Source organism: Pinus tabuliformis, chromosome 2_2 (assembly GCF_031772625.1).
Source record: "Pinus tabuliformis cultivar Carrire ecotype Pingquan chromosome 2_2, CPIR1, whole genome shotgun sequence".
Taxonomy (NCBI): Eukaryota; Viridiplantae; Streptophyta; class Pinopsida; order Pinales; family Pinaceae; genus Pinus; species Pinus tabuliformis.
This window is the reverse complement of record NC_142300.1, coordinates 223,515,367-223,533,251: the sequence shown is the minus strand read 5'-3', so window position 1 is coordinate 223,533,251 and position 17,885 is coordinate 223,515,367. Positions and strand designations below refer to the sequence as shown.

The window sequence follows — 17,885 nt, the reverse complement described above, 5'->3', positions numbered from 1 at the left end:
TTTATGCAATTATTTTGACAATCTATGTAAAAAAGTAAATAACATCCAATTATTTTGACTGTAGTCCCATTGATTATCATGAATTCACCAGTCTGAAGACCATCTTCTACATACATATTATTATTAAACTTTTTGCATTATATCCCTCTTATATCTTGTTGTAATGGCAGTATTAGCACTAGAAAAATATCTTGTTGTAATGGTGATGTTAGTATTAGCACCAAAAAAATCACTAAATTTTGGTAAAAAAAAGTTTATCATTTATTTATTTTTAATTTGGGAAATTTTTGTTTTTAATTCTATTTTTATGCAGTAATATTTTTTTTGGTTGAATTTTGGTAGTAACTAGTTTTTGGTCTAATCATATGTATTAACCATGTTCTTTATACTACAAGTCTAATTGTTGGGACAAAATTGCTCTTTCAAATAAGTTGCAAAAAGCATATAAATGGAAGAATAGCGATGACAACTATTTTCATTGTCCAACTGTTCAGTATATCATGTATGAAAATATTCAACATTTTTATAAACAATGGATTAGAGGTGAGTCTGTAATTGTACATAATGTTTGGATGATACATAAAAACAAAGTTTGTTTCATTGATGTGGTTATGATCTACTTTGGATACGAAACCCTAGGTTTGGAAGTATGCAAATAATGAATTTGGTTTACCTTTGATAACAAATGAAATTTTATTTCTTTTTCCTCGTAAAACCAAGGAAGATATGGCAATAATTCTCGTTAGAAAACTACTTCTTGTTGAAGGTTTATAATTGGTTGCAAAAGTTCAACAACTGGGTATAGAAGTTTTTAGTTGCTATTAGGGAAACAATGTGATTATAGGTTTTAGCAGACATAGATCATTCTTGGTATTTGATTCACTTTGAGAATATAAGTACACCAAAGTGGATTAGGTTATGAGTGGATTGGCAAAGCAACCCTTATTTGTTCCTTTTAGTTTTTGAGATATCTCAAGTTCAACTAGTGCTAGTAAATGGTTTCAAAGATGTTTGCTAGGGTTTTTCAACAAGGTCACTAGGTCCCAATGTAACATAGATACTTCATATTTGTTGAAAAGTAAAACCCCCACATAGCACTGAATAGATCATTAATGACTACCTAGAGAACTTAGACTAAATTAATCGTGGAAGTAAAAATTACAACCAAATTAATCATGAAAGTAAGAACTACAATTGAAAAAAACACACTTGGTAATATACTAGAATTCATCCTCGCCAAATCCAAAGTTGATGAATAATATGTTAAATCTTTAATGAAACTCATGAAAAATAATAAGCATGTTATCGATATAAGAGTGCATGAACTTGCTTAATGTATATTTGTTAATTGGAGATGATGAATATCTAAATAAAGTTGATGAATAATATGTTAAATATTTGATGAAACTCATGAAAGATAATAAGCATGTTTATCCATATAGGAGTGCACAAACTTTCTTAATGTGTAGTTTACGAGAAATTTTTCCAGTGTAAATCACAAGATATATCATTTGTTTAGGCGTTTCGAATCAACGAGTGTGGTTCATCGTCAGGACAAGTTGAAGAATCAGATCCAACTTTGCATGTTAAATAGTTTGAGCAGAGGGGATATTTGCACCTTAGCCTTAACAACCCTTGCCCAAGATGAATCTATTTAATGGACTAGCTTGGATATGTTAGGTCTTGGATTTCCAGAGTACCCAATCAATGCTTAACTCCCTAGTCCTAGCCAAAATTCACTCCTATTGAAGAGACAACTTGAACAATCTTGCTAATAAGATTAACAAGTTCGTTCCTTTTGATTGATTTACAACAAACCTTAATGCCTCTCTTTTCTTATCCTCCTCTTCCATTCTCCAACAAAAACTTATTAATCTTATATCATAAACACTTTATATAGGTAAGCATTGTAATCATTTTCCTCAACTCACACGGTACCTTTACACCTCAACCCATATAAGTGGACCTAAGTCCATTGCACAACCCATCACACTCTAAGATGGTTCTAATTGTCTCCTCAAAACTAGGACATAACACACCTTAAATGCCAAATGGTTAAGTCATCCCAAATTTGTAGGATTTTTTCCTTCATGGAACACATTCTAGCTAGTGTTGATCAAACACAATGCACTAACACCACTAACACACACTAAAAGTCCTAGATACCCTTACGCTGTGGCACGCACCCAAGCACTTCGACTGCACCTCCATAAAATGCACCTTCAACTTTGGATGTCCCAAAATAGTAATATCCTAACCCAATATGGCCTACTTGTTAGATTTGTGTAGTTCCCTCCTTATCAGATCCTTGCACCTCCTTGCACTCCATGGTAAATCTACTCTAATGGTCACCTTCCAAGTTCCAACACTTCCTTTCACATCATGACATAACCACCGATATACATTACAACAACCTTCAACTTCTTTATTGGGTTGCACATCTATTTCACATTTCTTCTCCATCTTACAAAGTGGTAGTGCCAAGGAGAGAGTATCAAGTTGAATCAAGGATTGCTCACTTAGTACCACTACTAAGTTGCCTTCGTGCAACTTGTCAAATCCCTTAATTTTGTTTCACAACTTCTCATAGGGCTTAACTTGCTTGTATACACTTCTAAGTGAGACTACAATCCCCCAACCTCTCCTCTGCAACCCTTGTTAGAGTCTTCTTAGACGTGCAATCATGCCTCAAGCTGAATATAACACTAGCATCCCAAATGTGCATGCTCATTCCATCTTTTAATGCTTCGCTGAAACCACATTATGGCACTGCTTAAAATGAAATGTTTACATCTTAAGACAATGTACCTACTTTGCTTATGACAATCTAAACTATGCAAGTGGCTAAGAGAGGACTATATTTTCCCAGGATGAAAATATAGGGTCTTACAACCCCATTCACACAATAATTTTAATATATTTCACCCGAAAAAAGATACATACCCTACTCCTTTCAAATTTATCATATAATTTTAAGAAATTAACACTTGTTATTAACTATTAAATAGACTTACTATATATTCTCCTTTGTTTGCACCCACCTTATATGTAAAAACATATAAATATTTTCAATACAACCAAATTAAAATCATATTTTTCCATTTAAAAATTATTAAATTAAAATTAATAAAAATTACACCTAATAAACTTAAACAACAACCATAAAATTATATTATTATTATTATAAATATTTTCTAACCTAACCGATAACCAAAAACATTATATAGTTACTTCTTTAGTGATGTGAAAATAAAAAAAATATATTTATTGTTTTAATAACACCTAATAAACTTAAACAACAACCATAAAATTATATTATTATAAATATTTTCCAGCCTAACCAAGAACCAAAAACATTATATAGCTACTTAACTAGTGATGTGAAAATAAAAAAATGTATTTACTGTTTTTCACTATGAAATTAACATTTTTGAAAAAGGTAAAGCTTTACTTTTCTTTACAAAACCCCTCCCAACCCAAACTTCGTTTACATTCTAGAACAAGAAGGAGGATCTGTTCGCTTTTCGCAGGGCGGGAGCGAAAACGAGATTGCAGAGATTTGCGAATTAGGGTTCACCAGTAGCAGACACTCGAACCCCACGATCGGTTCTTCAGTCCATTGACGGCGCCAAGGTATGTTCCATTTTTAAGACTTCAATGGATTTCCACCCGCACATTCAGCAGTCTTCCACACAGAGAGGAGTACACGCATTTCAGGTTTCTGGTTCAAAATCCAGTGTGTTTTTAGCAGCCACTCTTGTATGTTTAGGTTTTAATCTCTGTGCTGCAATCTGTTACTGTTTGCAGGGATGGCGCTGGCATTTGATGAGTACGGGAGGCCATTTATCATAATAAAGGAGCAGGAGCAGAAGACCCGAATCAGAGGCTTAGATGCTCAGAAGGCCAACATTGCGGCCGCCAGGTCCGTTGCGAGAATCCTCCGCACCTCACTCGGCCCCAAGGGAATGGACAAGATGCTCCAGAGCCCCGACGGCGATGTCACCATCAGTAAGCTTCTCTTCCATTTATTGAATCTCTATTTCTGGGTCGGTAAAACCCCATAAAAATCTAAAAATCTGAAACTAAGTAGAATTTATTTTAAAAAACTTATGATTCGTAAGTAGCAGTTACTTTAAAAAATTTATAGGTTTTCCGAAAGGAGTGAAATAAGCAAATACTCTGCGATCTGCTTACTCTTCCTCACAAACTGTGAGGCCCGCCGAGCTAGATGCTCTACATACGACGCTGACTGCCTACGAAAGCTCCCGAATGGGTGAATGCGTTGAGATGTCACTAACATTGAGAGATAGACACTTTCCAGGGATCTACTTGGCGTAGAGGTACTTTTGGCGGGCTTTTCACCAACCAAGAAACTTCGTTTACAAATTATTTTGCTCAAAATAACACCAATTGCTCGACAGCAGAAGGTTCATAAAGAAATGGAAATTCCAGGAGGCTGAGTTTTCAGAGGGACAAAACTTCCATGGGGCTGAGATCCCCAGGTTCCATTTTGTTGTGTAATTTCTGTATTTCTCTGAGTGCCGTTTTCCTTGAGCGAGCCCTTATTTTTCCTGAGCATTTTAATGAAGGATAAATTGGAGGGCCGAAAAACAAGTTCTTTGGTGTTTGTGGTTGGTTTTCATTCATGTTTCTGTTGCAAATGTTTTTATAAGTTAAAAATTAAAATACCATTATTTTCTTTTCAGCAGTTATTCAGAAAATAATTTACTGGGGTGAATATATTTTTTTGGGAATAATTAAATTGCTAGGAATTTTATTGAGATATGGTATTAGAAATTTAAAACAAGGAATCGTCAATTAAATTGGGATTTTCCTGAACAGGGTTGAGAGAACAGTCCCTGGAATCTAAGTATGAAAAGAGCAAGGTTCAAAATATAATGCAGGTTTTAAAGAGTGATAATAGCAACTCAATAGCAAGGGCAGTAAATACTACATATTTTTAAAGAGTCTGTAAAAATTGGGGGTTTTATGGGAAATGATTGACATCTATGAAGCAGTGAGTTTTCAGTTGATGATTGCCTATAGAGAAAGACAGCCTCTCTCTTAATGCAGCTTCCAGGCTTTTGAACTCACATTGGTTTTTATGGCAGTATGGATTTTTTCCGTGCATTTTCCTTTCTCCAATTCAATGTTCTGTTTTCTTATGTTAAAATTGCATTGTGTTTGTGATTGAGGTGGTTATTGATCTGGAGGGGTCTTTCTTTTGATGCAGTGGTTTGGTGATGCTGAAAAGCTGACAAAGGCCCTTTTCTCATTTGCAAGCAGGCTAGCTCCAGTTATCATATTCATTGATGAGGTGAGCTTAGTTGCTTGTATTCTGTTTTCTGCACTCGCAGATGTCTTAGGCTTGCTATGTTTAGTTAGCCTACCTCTAGTCATCTTTTAAATTATGCAGCATTTAAAGTGAGTTGCAACATATTTACATTTATTTTATGGTATATTTCGATATAGTTGTCTCAGGCTTGCTATGTTTAGTTATCCTATCTCTAGTTATCGTTTTAAATTATGAAGCATTTAGAGTTGCACTTTTTTTAGATTTACCTTATGGTATATGTTGCAAAAAGGGCTTCTTTAATATAATTTTATGTGTTTATCTGGGATTGCTGTTCATCAGAGATTTCTAGGTCTTCTCCATATAATTCTTTATTTGATGCACTGCATTTGGTGCTTAAATTACTTAGTGGTCATTGATTTCTATGGGTTATTGCAGTTACATTCTATCTATTTTGTAGGTAGACAGCATTCTTGGGGCTCGTGGTGGTGCTTCTGAACATGAAGCAACAAGAAGAATGCGAAATGAATTTATGGCAGCTTGGGATGGCCTCCGGTCTAAAGAAAGTCAAAGAATACTTGTGCTGGGTGCTACCAACAGACCATTCGATCTTGATGATGCAGTTATCCGTCGCTTACCTAGAAGGTCTGTTGGACAGAGAACGCTAGGAGTATGATTGCTTGTTTTCTGATTCACTATTTGTGGAATATCTATTATTAGATGAAGGAATTTGTCAGACCTTTATTTGTAAGTCATCATAAATTGCTGTTTTTCTTTTAGGATATATGTAGATTTACCAGATGCTGAGAACCGAGCAAAAATTCTGCGGGTTATTCTTGCTCAGGAGAAAGTGGTGGATGGTTTCAATTTCAATGAATTAGCTTGTGCAACGGAAGGTTATTCTGGGAGTGACTTGAAAGTATGCATGCAATAGTTTCTGTTTTCAATTTGCAAAATTTTCACTGTCTATTTCTTCCACATAGTTTATTCATCTTATAGAAAATTTTAATCTTGTAGAACCTATGCATCGCAGCAGCCTACAGGCCAATTCAAGAACTTCTTGAAGAAGAGAAAAAGGTAAGACTCTATATTCTCATCCACAAATTTAATCCTTCTTAACTGTTGTATTCTCTTCCACTGACTTTGTTTGGTCAGTAGAGAACATTAAATTTTTTTTCTTTCCTTTCATTTCTAATCTTATGCGAGTGAAGATTTCTATCCAGCATTTCTGATGTTGGTTACAAGGAAACTGTTCTGTTACATGGTGGAAGCACTGCTGGTGGGAATCAATAGTCTGCATGATTTTGGAAGTGAGATTGAGAAATACTGCATTTCTCCCAATGCCTGCCTATATTTTATTTCAATTGAATTCAAAGTGTCAAGTAGTGGTTACAAATAGCTCAGGTTCTGTGAATTACATATGCAATGAGCATGGTAACTTTGTATCAGCTAACACAAGTGCTGCACAGCATTATATTCAATGATGGATACCCTAGTGCTTGGAATTAATAGCCTGCATGATTTAGGAATTTGGGTTGAGAAAGCATATTTTCTCTAGTGGCTGCCTATATTAACTGTTTCGTTTCAAATTAGTGTTGAAGTGGTTCGTAGAAATAGCTTGGGTTGTGTAAATTATATATGAAATAAGCAGGCTAACTGGAATTAACTCCTACATTTGCCACACCTGTACCTGATATGTTTTGGGTGCATGGGTCTGCTGATTTGCATCTAAAATGCCTCTGATTGGAGGTGTTACTTCACAAACTAGCACCCTTAGATTAAATTAAAAAAAATGATACTAGCCTATTGGCAACTAAGAGGGATGCCAATGTCACCTCACCAACCCTCTTAACCTTAGGGTGACTCTTCTCCAACTCAATGGGGGCTTCCCTAAGATAGGATTGCTAAACCCTAGGAAATAACAACTCAATGTTAAAATAAAGTGTGGCTTTAACAAACAAGTGTTTGATTAACTTCAGAAAATAAGATGGGTGAGTAGACTGAGATTTTCTTTCCCTATACACAAAAAGTCATTATACATATCTTGGGCCAATTAGACAAATCTTTGAGGGAAAACTCAAGTGCCAAAACTATCTAAATGATGAAAATTTAAGCTCAAGCTAGTGATTTTTTTTTTTGTTTTTTGATTTTTTATTTTCAAATAATAATATACTAGGAAATTTGAAAAAGTTTCGAGTTTTGGAATTTTGATGAGGTGAGGAAAAGACTTTCCTTGTGCCCTTCTAATTAACTCTTTCAGTTCAAGATTGTGGTTACAACCCTCCCTAAATCAGCCATTTTTATTTGCACAAGTAGTGAGTTTGAAGTGCTTGCGTAAGTCGTCCCCAATCTTGTCTAAAACTTTCACCAGCGCCCAAATTCAACTAAGAGCAATTCCCTTTGTGGAATACCTCCAGCCAATGGATCAACTATGAAGCTAGGAGAGATATAATCCTTTATGGAGGTACCCCTGATAACTGTTTGTCCAAAAATCAGATATTGGTAACTGTAGTTCAACAAGAAGTAGGTGAGACCGTTAATTCTTGTGGCATTTCATTCTGTTGAAAACTAGATGTTCTATATGGTCAAGCGAGATTCTTATTCCCGGTCAAAAGATCTGAATTCTGGGATGAATGGGGAACTGGTATTAACGTCCTCCTTTTATATCTAATTTGGCCAGTAGGTGGAGCACCGGTGTGCTGGCTGATTGCTCCTGGAGCGGTAGGGCCCCTCACTTTCTTTTGTTCGGCTTTCCCAGGTGATTGGAAGATCTGGCCATAGCTATAGGAATAAGCTGGGGGCGCTCTTGCCAGCCATTGTGGATTCGGTAATTGCTTGCCATTGTGAAAAGGTTGGAAGAGCTCAAATAAGAATAGGGGTCGCCTAATAATAGTAAGTAGGGCGACGCACTAATCTGAACCTATGGATGGAATCAGCCCAATCTATCTATCCTGTTGGCCCCGATTGGAATCCTGTAGGAAAAAACTGGCTTAGTCAATCAATGCTTGAGCAGAAACATCCCTCATCTCGCCGCCCATCCGATACAGCTGGGCATCCGATCTAGGTCAGACCTCATCAAGGTGTCGAGCATCCATAAGGTAATCCGATCAATAAGCGAGAACGAGCGCATGAATGAACCCTTTATAAGTCAGGGGCCTGCCTGTCACTTCAAACATAGAATTGAGATTGATGTGCCTGGATGGATGATTTGGACTAGCTAGATGCCGGCCCACCTCCCCGCTGGCACTACTCCCGATATAGGGATTCGATCCAGCCAAAGCAGGTGCAGGGAAGAATCCAACCGGGCGATTAGTCTTTGTGTTATGAGCTTTCTTGGTGGAAACACGTACACTGGTCTATGTGCCTCACTGATTAGTAATGTTATACCATCCTGTAATAAAGAGACTATAGATATGAAACCTACTAACTATCCATGGTACTTGTTGGCTCTCTCCCTCTTTCACACTGATCTAGCCTCTAAGATCTTTATAGAAATTTCTAAGATCTTTATAGATCTTTATATGAAACCAATTCTCAGACAGAGAAGAATGGATATCATGAAGAAAACCTAAATTTTATGGCTATAGAGGATGCAATTCCCAGAGGCCAGGCCAACAAGCCCTTCTGGGCTCATGGGGTTGACTTATTAGGATATTCTTTGGGGTCCAGGAGGCATGCCAATTTGCCATTTGAAGATCCTAATTCTCCTCGCCATTCGCAAATCGTTCATCTGTGCTTATGCTCAGAGAGGACAGCTCAGCTTGAGAATGTAAGTTGATAATATGTACTGATAGATTTATAGATAGTTTTGTAGCATTGCTGCAAGTCAATATCCAATACTGTGTACTGTTTGATTTAGTAGTGTCAGAGAAGTCATATGGGGAGGATAGGAATTATGTTATGCGGATATGAAGTCCATAAGGTTTATTTCCTAGTATCTAGGTCAATGAAGAGGATAGGAATTGTTCTGTAACTGTGGATAGGAAGTCCATAAGGTCTATAGCCTAGTGATAGCTAGGCCATAAAGTCTATTATCTTCCATGTTAATAGAGTTTATTGTCCACAAAGAGTTTATAGTCCATGAGGTCTTACATTTGTGCATTGTTAATGCCAGTAAATGCACACTAGGTTTTGTTCTCTACGTTATATCATTATAAATTAATGAACTATAAGTTCTATGATTTCATGAGTATCAATTTTGATGTTGATGGATTGCCATCACAGGTTTGCAAGACAGAAAGAACAACAATGTGTGGAGCTTTAACAGCAGCTGGGCTTAAAGCCACTTCCGTTCTCAAGGAGCTTGGCAATCGCTGGGAGCATTACTCTGTCATAACTCTGGTTGACTGCAGAAGCCTCGTTGGCAGCAGCCTATCTGATCATAGTGTTGGTAAGGTTTTGCCAATTCCATATTTGCACATTGCTTTATTTTATTTTGAATTACCACTGTTGCTTCAAAGTTTTGTCTAGTTTTCACAGTATGTTTTTGTATTTATTTACAGTTATCGGTTTCTGTAGGTTTAATTTATTTATGGCATGATTTCTTGCACTCTATGAATTGGGTTTTTCTAGTGTGAGCAGTCATGTTGTTCATGGTATATATGTTGTACAGATACACTTCTATTCAGTAAGAAAGCAATTGTGTGTGGTTCTATCAGCTACAAACAGTATTAGTATATCTCAATTTGTATACCCTTTATTTTTTTATTAATTTTCTTCTGATCAGTTGTGTGAATATTTGTATTGCTTCCCTTGACCCTTATTTTGGTTTCTTGTGGGCACGAAGGTTTCTACCATTCTGCTATTATGAATACCCATCATATCAATGAAACAGGGGACTTTTGGGAGCTGCCCAGACAATGCTCAAATGCACTTGATACATCTATGAGGAATCGAAAACATTTCACAGACATGAGTGATGTCAACTTCCTTATGTGCCAAGCAATTCAACATCCTTATTTAACTCCATCATCTTCACTTCGCACTTCACTTATTGTTGTATTTGAAGGTCCCATGGTGGACGAAATGGATGAATTGAAAAGGGCAATAGGTTTAGAGGATTATATGGGATGCTCTTCTGTTCATGGAGTAGGACCTTCTCTTGCAGTTTTTGATACAGTCAGAAATGGAGCTTTGGATTGTGCATGTGTATATCCCGCATCTTTGCATTCCAGAAAACAAATGAAAACTTTAATTAACTGTATGAAGAGTATCCTCATTGGTGCTGCTAAGCTCTGAGAGAAAGTGTCAGGTGCAGACCTTGACAGAAACCTGACTGTACAAATGGGATAAAGGATATCATCTAGGAAAATCTTATGTAGCCATTGTTTTCGTTCATGCAAAGCAGTGTTTTTTTGTAGCACAGACTTTTATCATTAAATACTACCATATGATAAACAACGATCTTATCTATCAATTTGCAAGTATTGTTTATATTTTTCCCTCGTATCTTTTTAGAGTGAGAATCCCAATTTCAATTTATTGAAAATAAAAATACACAAGTGTGGCCAAGCTCGGAATCCTATTGAGACAATAAGATGCAAGAGAATACACTGAGTCCTTATGTCCTTGGAGCACCTACTACATGAGAAAATAAAAAAAAAATCACCTAGTTAATTCAAGGAAAATGATATAGCCTAAATCCAAAGAAATGTAGAGGTTCCATCTTTCCATAGGCGCATAATAATATTGTATGCATAAGAGATAACATATACATAACACAAATTTTCTCTGCTTTCTTTTATTTGTTGTCACCCAGATGGCCCTGGTTAGTTTTGTAGTCAAAAGTGGTCAAATCTTGTAGTCAATGGCTACAGAATTATTTGATGTTGTTGTCTGACATAAGGTTGTTTGCCTGTGCTGTAGTTGATCTATAAACTGAAGTATAACTAGAGGTGTTCTAGTTTTCAGCGGATATTTTATAGTATCTGAGAATTCATATGTATAGCACAAAGAAGTTCAATGCAATTCTTCACTATTAAGAAATATGTTAATAGATAGTAACCTTGTTTTCCTATTAGTGAACAAACATTTACATTCAGTCGGTATACATATTACAGGATTTCAAAACAAAAGGCTCAGTCTTTATAGAAATTTCACATATGGAAATTTCATTATGGCTTTCTAGTGGGAGTGATTAGCTTGTTGGAGACCAGAACTTCAGATGCTACTGAATACAAAAAACACTCTGATTTTCTTTTTTGCCTGCCTTTCTCGAAACCTCGTTCTGGATAATCCACTCATCGGAGGTATGAAAGTGAAGGACTTGAAATACCAACCTTCATCTCCCAGATGCTGGGAACTTGGGAGAGAATGCTGGATGGTTTCAAGATCTCACTTCTGTGGAATATGGTTTCAATATTTTCATGCTGATCCTGAGACCCCGGGTGAGCAATCTGTCATTAGCAGATCCCAGTCTTTAAGCAGTTAGTCCTGTTTGGACACTAGGAGATCCCTCTTTAGCTCCTTTTACTGCTTTCATGAACCCCACCCATCTACTCCTGAACCTGGACCACCTGTAACTCCTGCTACTGATCTTTAGTCAAATCCATGAAGGGAGCATGCCAGGAAAGCATTTTTATTGTTGATGGCATAACTGCTGCAGGTCCAATTAGAGAAAAATTGTTTGATATGGACAGTAACAGAAAACATGAGGGATTCATTGACCCTGCCAAAATTGAGGGAAACAATGGCCAGGAAGCTGGAGAGAACCAAAATTTCGAAGTTGGAGAAAATATACAGATTGTGGTGAGCAAGTAGGAACCTTCCCAACTGGATACTCCGTTGAGGATCCATGAGGTTACGCCGGGATATAATATATCAACCTGTTTAAGCACCTTATTTGGCCTGGACTCTAGTATTCGATCCAAAAATTCAGAACTTAGAAAAAGTTACAATATATCCCCTTGTTTAAGTATGAATGAATCTCTTCTAGAAGACACAAAGAAAAGTCGGCAATGAGAGCATTCAGGTATTGAATTTTTCATTAAACATTATTTAAAATGTATTAATACTTATAAGTATCTTAAACATGTATTTGTGTGAAAATAAATTGAATTGGTTTATGTTTAAGGACAAGGCATCCAAGGCGAGGTTAACCAAGACAAAAGTCACTCATCGTAGTGGCCAGAAAGGTTTAAAAGCACTGATAACAACCTTTGTAAGTATATTAAACATGTGATATTTTTTTAATAAATTTTGTACTAGAAGAAAGTCATTGTTATCTAATTTCTCCCTATTTACTGATTGATAGGAACTAAAATATGGAAGACCTCCAAATCATTTGGAAAAGGAGGTGCTGCAGGAAAAGAGATGGGTTGAATTTGTTGTTTGGATGGACTCCATGGTATGTAATCTTAGTTGGATTTCCAATATACTTTTAAACCATATTTTCATTTTATTTTTTAGTACTATTAGATATTATATCTTACTTCATTTTATGGTTAACATTGTATAACAAAAACATGCGTTGTGTTATGTAATTAATACTAACATGTAATATTGATTTTTTTTGTCAGAATGCTATAGGTAATGATTGCCAAGACGATGATCCAAATTATGTTCAACATATATCAGGAGATGATGAGGATGATGGTGGTGAAGGAGGAGATGATGATGATAGTTGCGGTGTTGGTGATGATGTGGATCAGAGTAATGAGGATGGTCAAGATGATCATGAGGATGATCTTGGTGGTGGTAGCTAGGCATGCACATGCATTGTTTTTTATGAAGAAATTATTGTGTAGAATGACATTGTTATGTTTAGATGGGTGTTGTGAATTTACCCTATATCAATGAGACATTTTGATTTTGTAATCATACGATGAGTTTGATTTATGTATGTTGTTAATTTATCGTAGAATAACGATATTCATGAAATATTTTGATTTGTTAAGCATATTTGAATTTTACTTGTTTTGATTAAAAATAATACTGATTTTATTAGTATTATGTTGCTATTTTATACATGTTTTGAAAGTTGTTAATGACACATTGTTATTTTTTTGGATGGATGTTGTCAATTTCTCTTAAATTTATTTACAAATGATTTTGAATTGTGATATCTGCTTTAATGATATTTAGAAACTATCATATATTTCACTATGAATCTATAAAGGGGGTCATATATGTAAAGAAAAATATACTCTATATAAGAAGTCAAATGCGGATGTAACCATGGATGCAAAATTGAAAGTAAAATTGGATGTTAAACTAGGAATTAATACAAAATGAAAACAATTGACATACAAAGTGTTTTAAATTAGAAGTGAAAAATTGTGCAATAGTTGACACAAAGAAGGGAACAAAACATAGCATACAAAAGGATATCAAATTGGGCAAAAACAAGGACACATAAATGGGCACCAAATTAGATGCAAAAAAAGACAACAACTAGATGTAAAATAAGATGCAAAGTTGAGCGTTAAAAAGAAGCAAAAAACGTTACAAATTAATATGCCAAATGATGATGCAAATAATGGTGTAAATTTGGGATGCAAACTTGGGTGCAAAAAAGGAAAAAAAAAAAGATGTAAGAAAAGACATAAAACAAGATGCAAAATGGGGCTGAAAAAAGGTGAAACCAAGGATGCCATATTGGATGTAAAAAATGATTCCTAATCACATGCAAATTTAGGCTCGAACTCAGACACAAAATTATATGCAAATGTGGACACAAAATGAGGCAAAAAAAGATGCAAATTTGGATGAAAAAGTCGGTGTAAATAATGGTGCAACATTGGACACAAGTAGACACAAAAAAATGGTGCAAAAAGAAGCATAAAATAGCTTAAAATTGGATGCAAAACTTGGTGCAAAAACAAATACAAAAGTAGACGTAAAAAATGGCTCTAAATTGAATGTACCATTAGACACAAAATAAGATGCAAAGGTGGACACAACACATGACTCAACATAAGATGCAAATATAAATGCAAATTTGGATGCTCAAAATGATGTAACATTAGATGCAAGAGATGGTGTTAAAAATGATGCAAAATTGGATGAAACAAATGACGCAAAATATGGTGCAAAATGAGATGAGAAAAATGGAGACAAATCAAACATAAATGTGGATGTAAAAAATGGTCCAAAAAAAGATGCAAAAATGGGCACAAAAATGGATGCAAAATTTGGTGCTAAATCAAATTCAGCACATGGTGCAAAGATAGGCACCAAAGCTGGTGCAAAAATAGAAGCAAAAACTAGTGTAAGACTAGATACAAAACCTGGCGTAAGACTAGATGCAAAAACTGACACAAAATGGATGCATAAAAAGACGTTAAATTGGATTCAAAATACAGTGTAAACTTGATGCAAATGATGGTGCAAAAATGGAAGCAAAGAATGACACAAAATAGGAAGCAAAAGGGAATGAAAAATAGATACAAAAATGGACACAAAACTAGAAGCAAAACCTGTCATAAAATAAGATGCAAATCTTGGTTCAAAATTTGACACAAAAACTGATGCATAGTTTGGTGTAAAAAATGATGCAAAATCTAGCGTGAAAAAGGGTGCAAAATCAGGTGCAAAAAAGGGCGCTTTAAAAATTGTACATTAGAGCCAGATTTAGCGCCAGGTTGGTCATCACAATTACAAAAAAAATGCACTAAAATCTGGCGCTAAATCTGGCGCAAATTGCTGGTTTTGTTGTAGTGTTCTCGTCACTTGTTTACCCCGGTTGGTCGGTTACTTGGGTAAATGTGGGAGGAGGGTGTTATAGAGTGGTATCAGAGCATGTTTCACCCTTCAGACTGCATGGGTTGTGTGTTGGTCATGCATTCATGTCAGTTGCTTATGTGTTTCTTGTGTTGTGAGACCGTGTCCTTGTTTCATTTATATGGTATGGTTTATGGTTGTAGTGAGCTCACCATGGGAAGTTTATGGTGTCGTTGTGGAGTGTGTCGTCATGAATGTATGGTTGATTATGAATTGTTTATGCATTTTAGTATTCACATGTGGTCAATTGTACAATGATGTGGTGGTTGTTGTCATGCATGAGGTCATGGTATGTGTAGTTGATATGGTCATGCACTCATGACTGGAATCCAGCTAGAATGATGGGTATATGCTTATATGCTTATATGCTATATTTCTATGTTTTGCCATGATTATGTTATACATGTATTAAGCTAATTTGTTGTTCATGCAGATGATGTATCCTCCCCGAACTATGCTAAGGTACGTTGGTTTATTGTTTTTTTTTCACATAATCGATTGCTATTGTATTCCAAAAAAAGATTGGGAGACTGAGTTCCTATGATACAAAGTTTTAAGCCCGAAGGCGAAGCTAGGAGATGATTGGGAAGACAAAATTCCCCTTTGCTTCTATCATTTCTGACTTTTGGAAAACAAGAGTAAGTAAAAATTCTAACAAACTAAGATAGAAGTAAGCAAAATATGCAACACATCTTTAATCTATGCTAACATGGCTAATCTGGCGTGCTGTTGAATCTTCTGGTTTGCTGTCGACTTCAGCATTCCTGAGACTTGAAGAACTGGTGTTGGGTGCATTCCTTTTCTCCATCATGTACTTCAGGATTTCGATTGATTCCTGGACATGACTGCATTTATTGGCCAGATCATTAAACTGTTCCTGGAGCGAGGAGACTCTGTGTAGAAATAGATTGATATCTGCTTCATATTTCTCACTGGTCAGTCTGGCATGGGAATCTATTTTGGCATCTAGAAGTCTTTGATGCACACAAATTTGTTCCAGTTCCGCCTGTAGATCAACACAATGCAGGCAGTCTTCAGTTCTTGCCATATCGTGGATGCTGGGAGCTGTCTTAGTGCTCTGCTTGGGATGAGAAAGACCTGGAACATTTAAGGAGTTCTGTCTAGTCAACGAAGATAAAGAAGAAGAAGGACTAAAAGGGAGATAGTCCTGGTGAGCAAAAGAACTGAGGGGATAACCCTTCTGAGACGAAGAAAGGGAGAAAAAAGGAAGGTGTCGCAGAGAAGGGATGAGGACAGAGCGCAAATCAGAGAGCAGAGGGGAATGCAGGCGAGGGAGAAGCAGAGAGCAGCAGTGAGCTGGGTAGACAACAGAGACCGAGGTCCCAGCCAATCCGAGAATCGAGGAACAAAAGCAGAGGATCGCGTAAAAAACCAGTGAATAAAACTGAGCACTAGATTGAGGGGGGATGCTCGAATTTATAACACGGAAATGGGAACGCGGGATCATGAGAGAGGGAAGGAGGGAGTCACAAGAGTGAAGGGATCGAGTCAATCGGGGCAGAGCAGAAGGGGCGACGGACTGATGGGAGGAGAGAAGATCTTAATCAGAGATTTGACGGAGGAAGAGAGATGTAGATGTCTATTAGAGAATCCCATGAAGATGCTGCAGAGGACAGGGTCAGATGAAATACCACAAATCATGATGAGGGAAAAGATTACGGGATATGATGATGGGATTCTGTATTATTGCAGAGAAGATTGCCTTTGGGTTTGCAACAAGCTCTGTTGGCACAAATGTCAGCTTCTTTGTTGAGAGAGCAGAGCACATGGAAAAATCTAAGTTCCATGTTTTGACGGGTTAGAGCTTGACACTTGTTAATCGTTTGCTGAAGGAAGATATTGGATGCCTTTCGATTGCAAACCATGAGACTGATGATTGTGGCAGAGTCTCCAAAAATCAATGCTTTTCTAATTCCAAATTTTTGGAGTTGATTTAGACCTTGATAGAGGGCAAGAGCTTCTGCCCTGTTGTTGGATAAGGAGCCCAGTCCCCATTCATAAGTGGCAATAATGCTACCATTGGGATTGTAGATGACTCCGCCTGCACCTGTTGTTCCTGGGTTGGATTTAGAAGCTCCATCGAAGAAGAGATAGTGGAGATTGCTGCCTCGGAGCCAGCTTGAAAATTCTTCTTCTTTGTTTCTTATTTTCCAACTATGATTGGGGATGCTGGATTGGATGCTGGAATTACTTACAATCTGATTGCTATTGCTTTTATCTAACAAATAGCCAATAAAATCCCTTTCCTCAACACAGAGGCCAGCGACATCAATTTTCTTCAGATTTTTGGCAGAAATGGTTTCTAACGTTAAACCTTTTGCCTTGCTGCAGAGATGCCTTATGATGGTTTCCTTGTTTTGGAAGATCATACGGTTCCTTGCCAACCAGATTTTCCACAGAAGGGCATAGGGGAGGGCATCCCAAACCCGTTTGGCTATATTGTTCTTCTTATGCTGCCAAGGGTAACTCTTCTTCCATAGATTCAGAACCTCGCCAATGGAGTTTTGGGAATTCCATGGAAGATGATCGTTGGGAAATATTCCTTTCCAGCAAGAAATTGCAAAAGGGCAAGTGATAAAGAGATGCTGGATGGTTTCTTCTGCTTCTTTACAATTTGGGCATCGCGAAGGTCCTGCTATACCTCTCTTTTGTAGATTATCAGTAGTGAGAATTTTCCCTTTCAAGAGGGTCCAGATGAAGAATTTGATTTTGGGGATGGCCTCGGATTTCCAGACAATTTTCCAATGAGTCCAAGCAGGAGCAGGATATTCTTTGTTACATAAGTATTGGTGGCCAGCTTGAATTGTATAGTTGGAGCCTGTAGGATCCCATCGAAAACTGTCGATGTCAT

General features: G+C 36.7%; 1 protein-coding gene across 6 annotated transcripts; it reads left to right on the top strand.

The window, feature by feature from the left end:
• The first annotated feature begins 3,474 nt into the window (after positions 1-3,474).
• Positions 3,475-13,203, top strand: LOC149192124 (uncharacterized). 6 transcript variants are annotated; one of them, XR_016254308.1, is made up of 9 exons: positions 3,475-3,633; positions 3,808-4,046; positions 5,234-5,317; positions 5,754-5,938; positions 6,074-6,212; positions 6,311-6,370; positions 9,518-9,683; positions 10,080-12,263; positions 12,366-12,425. XR_016254308.1 is itself a non-coding variant. In XM_089404489.1 (9 exons), exons 2-9 carry the CDS (start codon positions 3,810-3,812, stop codon positions 12,994-12,996), a joined length of 1,071 nt encoding a protein of 356 aa, XP_089260615.1. In that variant the 5' UTR covers positions 3,475-3,633; positions 3,808-3,809; the 3' UTR covers positions 12,997-13,203. The 6 variants fall into 6 exon arrangements, 3 of the variants coding, with proteins under 3 accessions (XP_089260615.1, XP_089260616.1, XP_089260617.1); XM_089404489.1 differs by lacking the exons at positions 9,518-9,683; positions 10,080-12,263 and adding exons at positions 12,546-12,638; positions 12,811-13,203 and having other exon boundaries at positions 12,366-12,452; XM_089404490.1 differs by lacking the exons at positions 10,080-12,263; positions 12,366-12,425 and adding exons at positions 12,546-12,638; positions 12,811-12,950.
• The last annotated feature ends 4,682 nt before the right edge of the window (positions 13,204-17,885 follow it).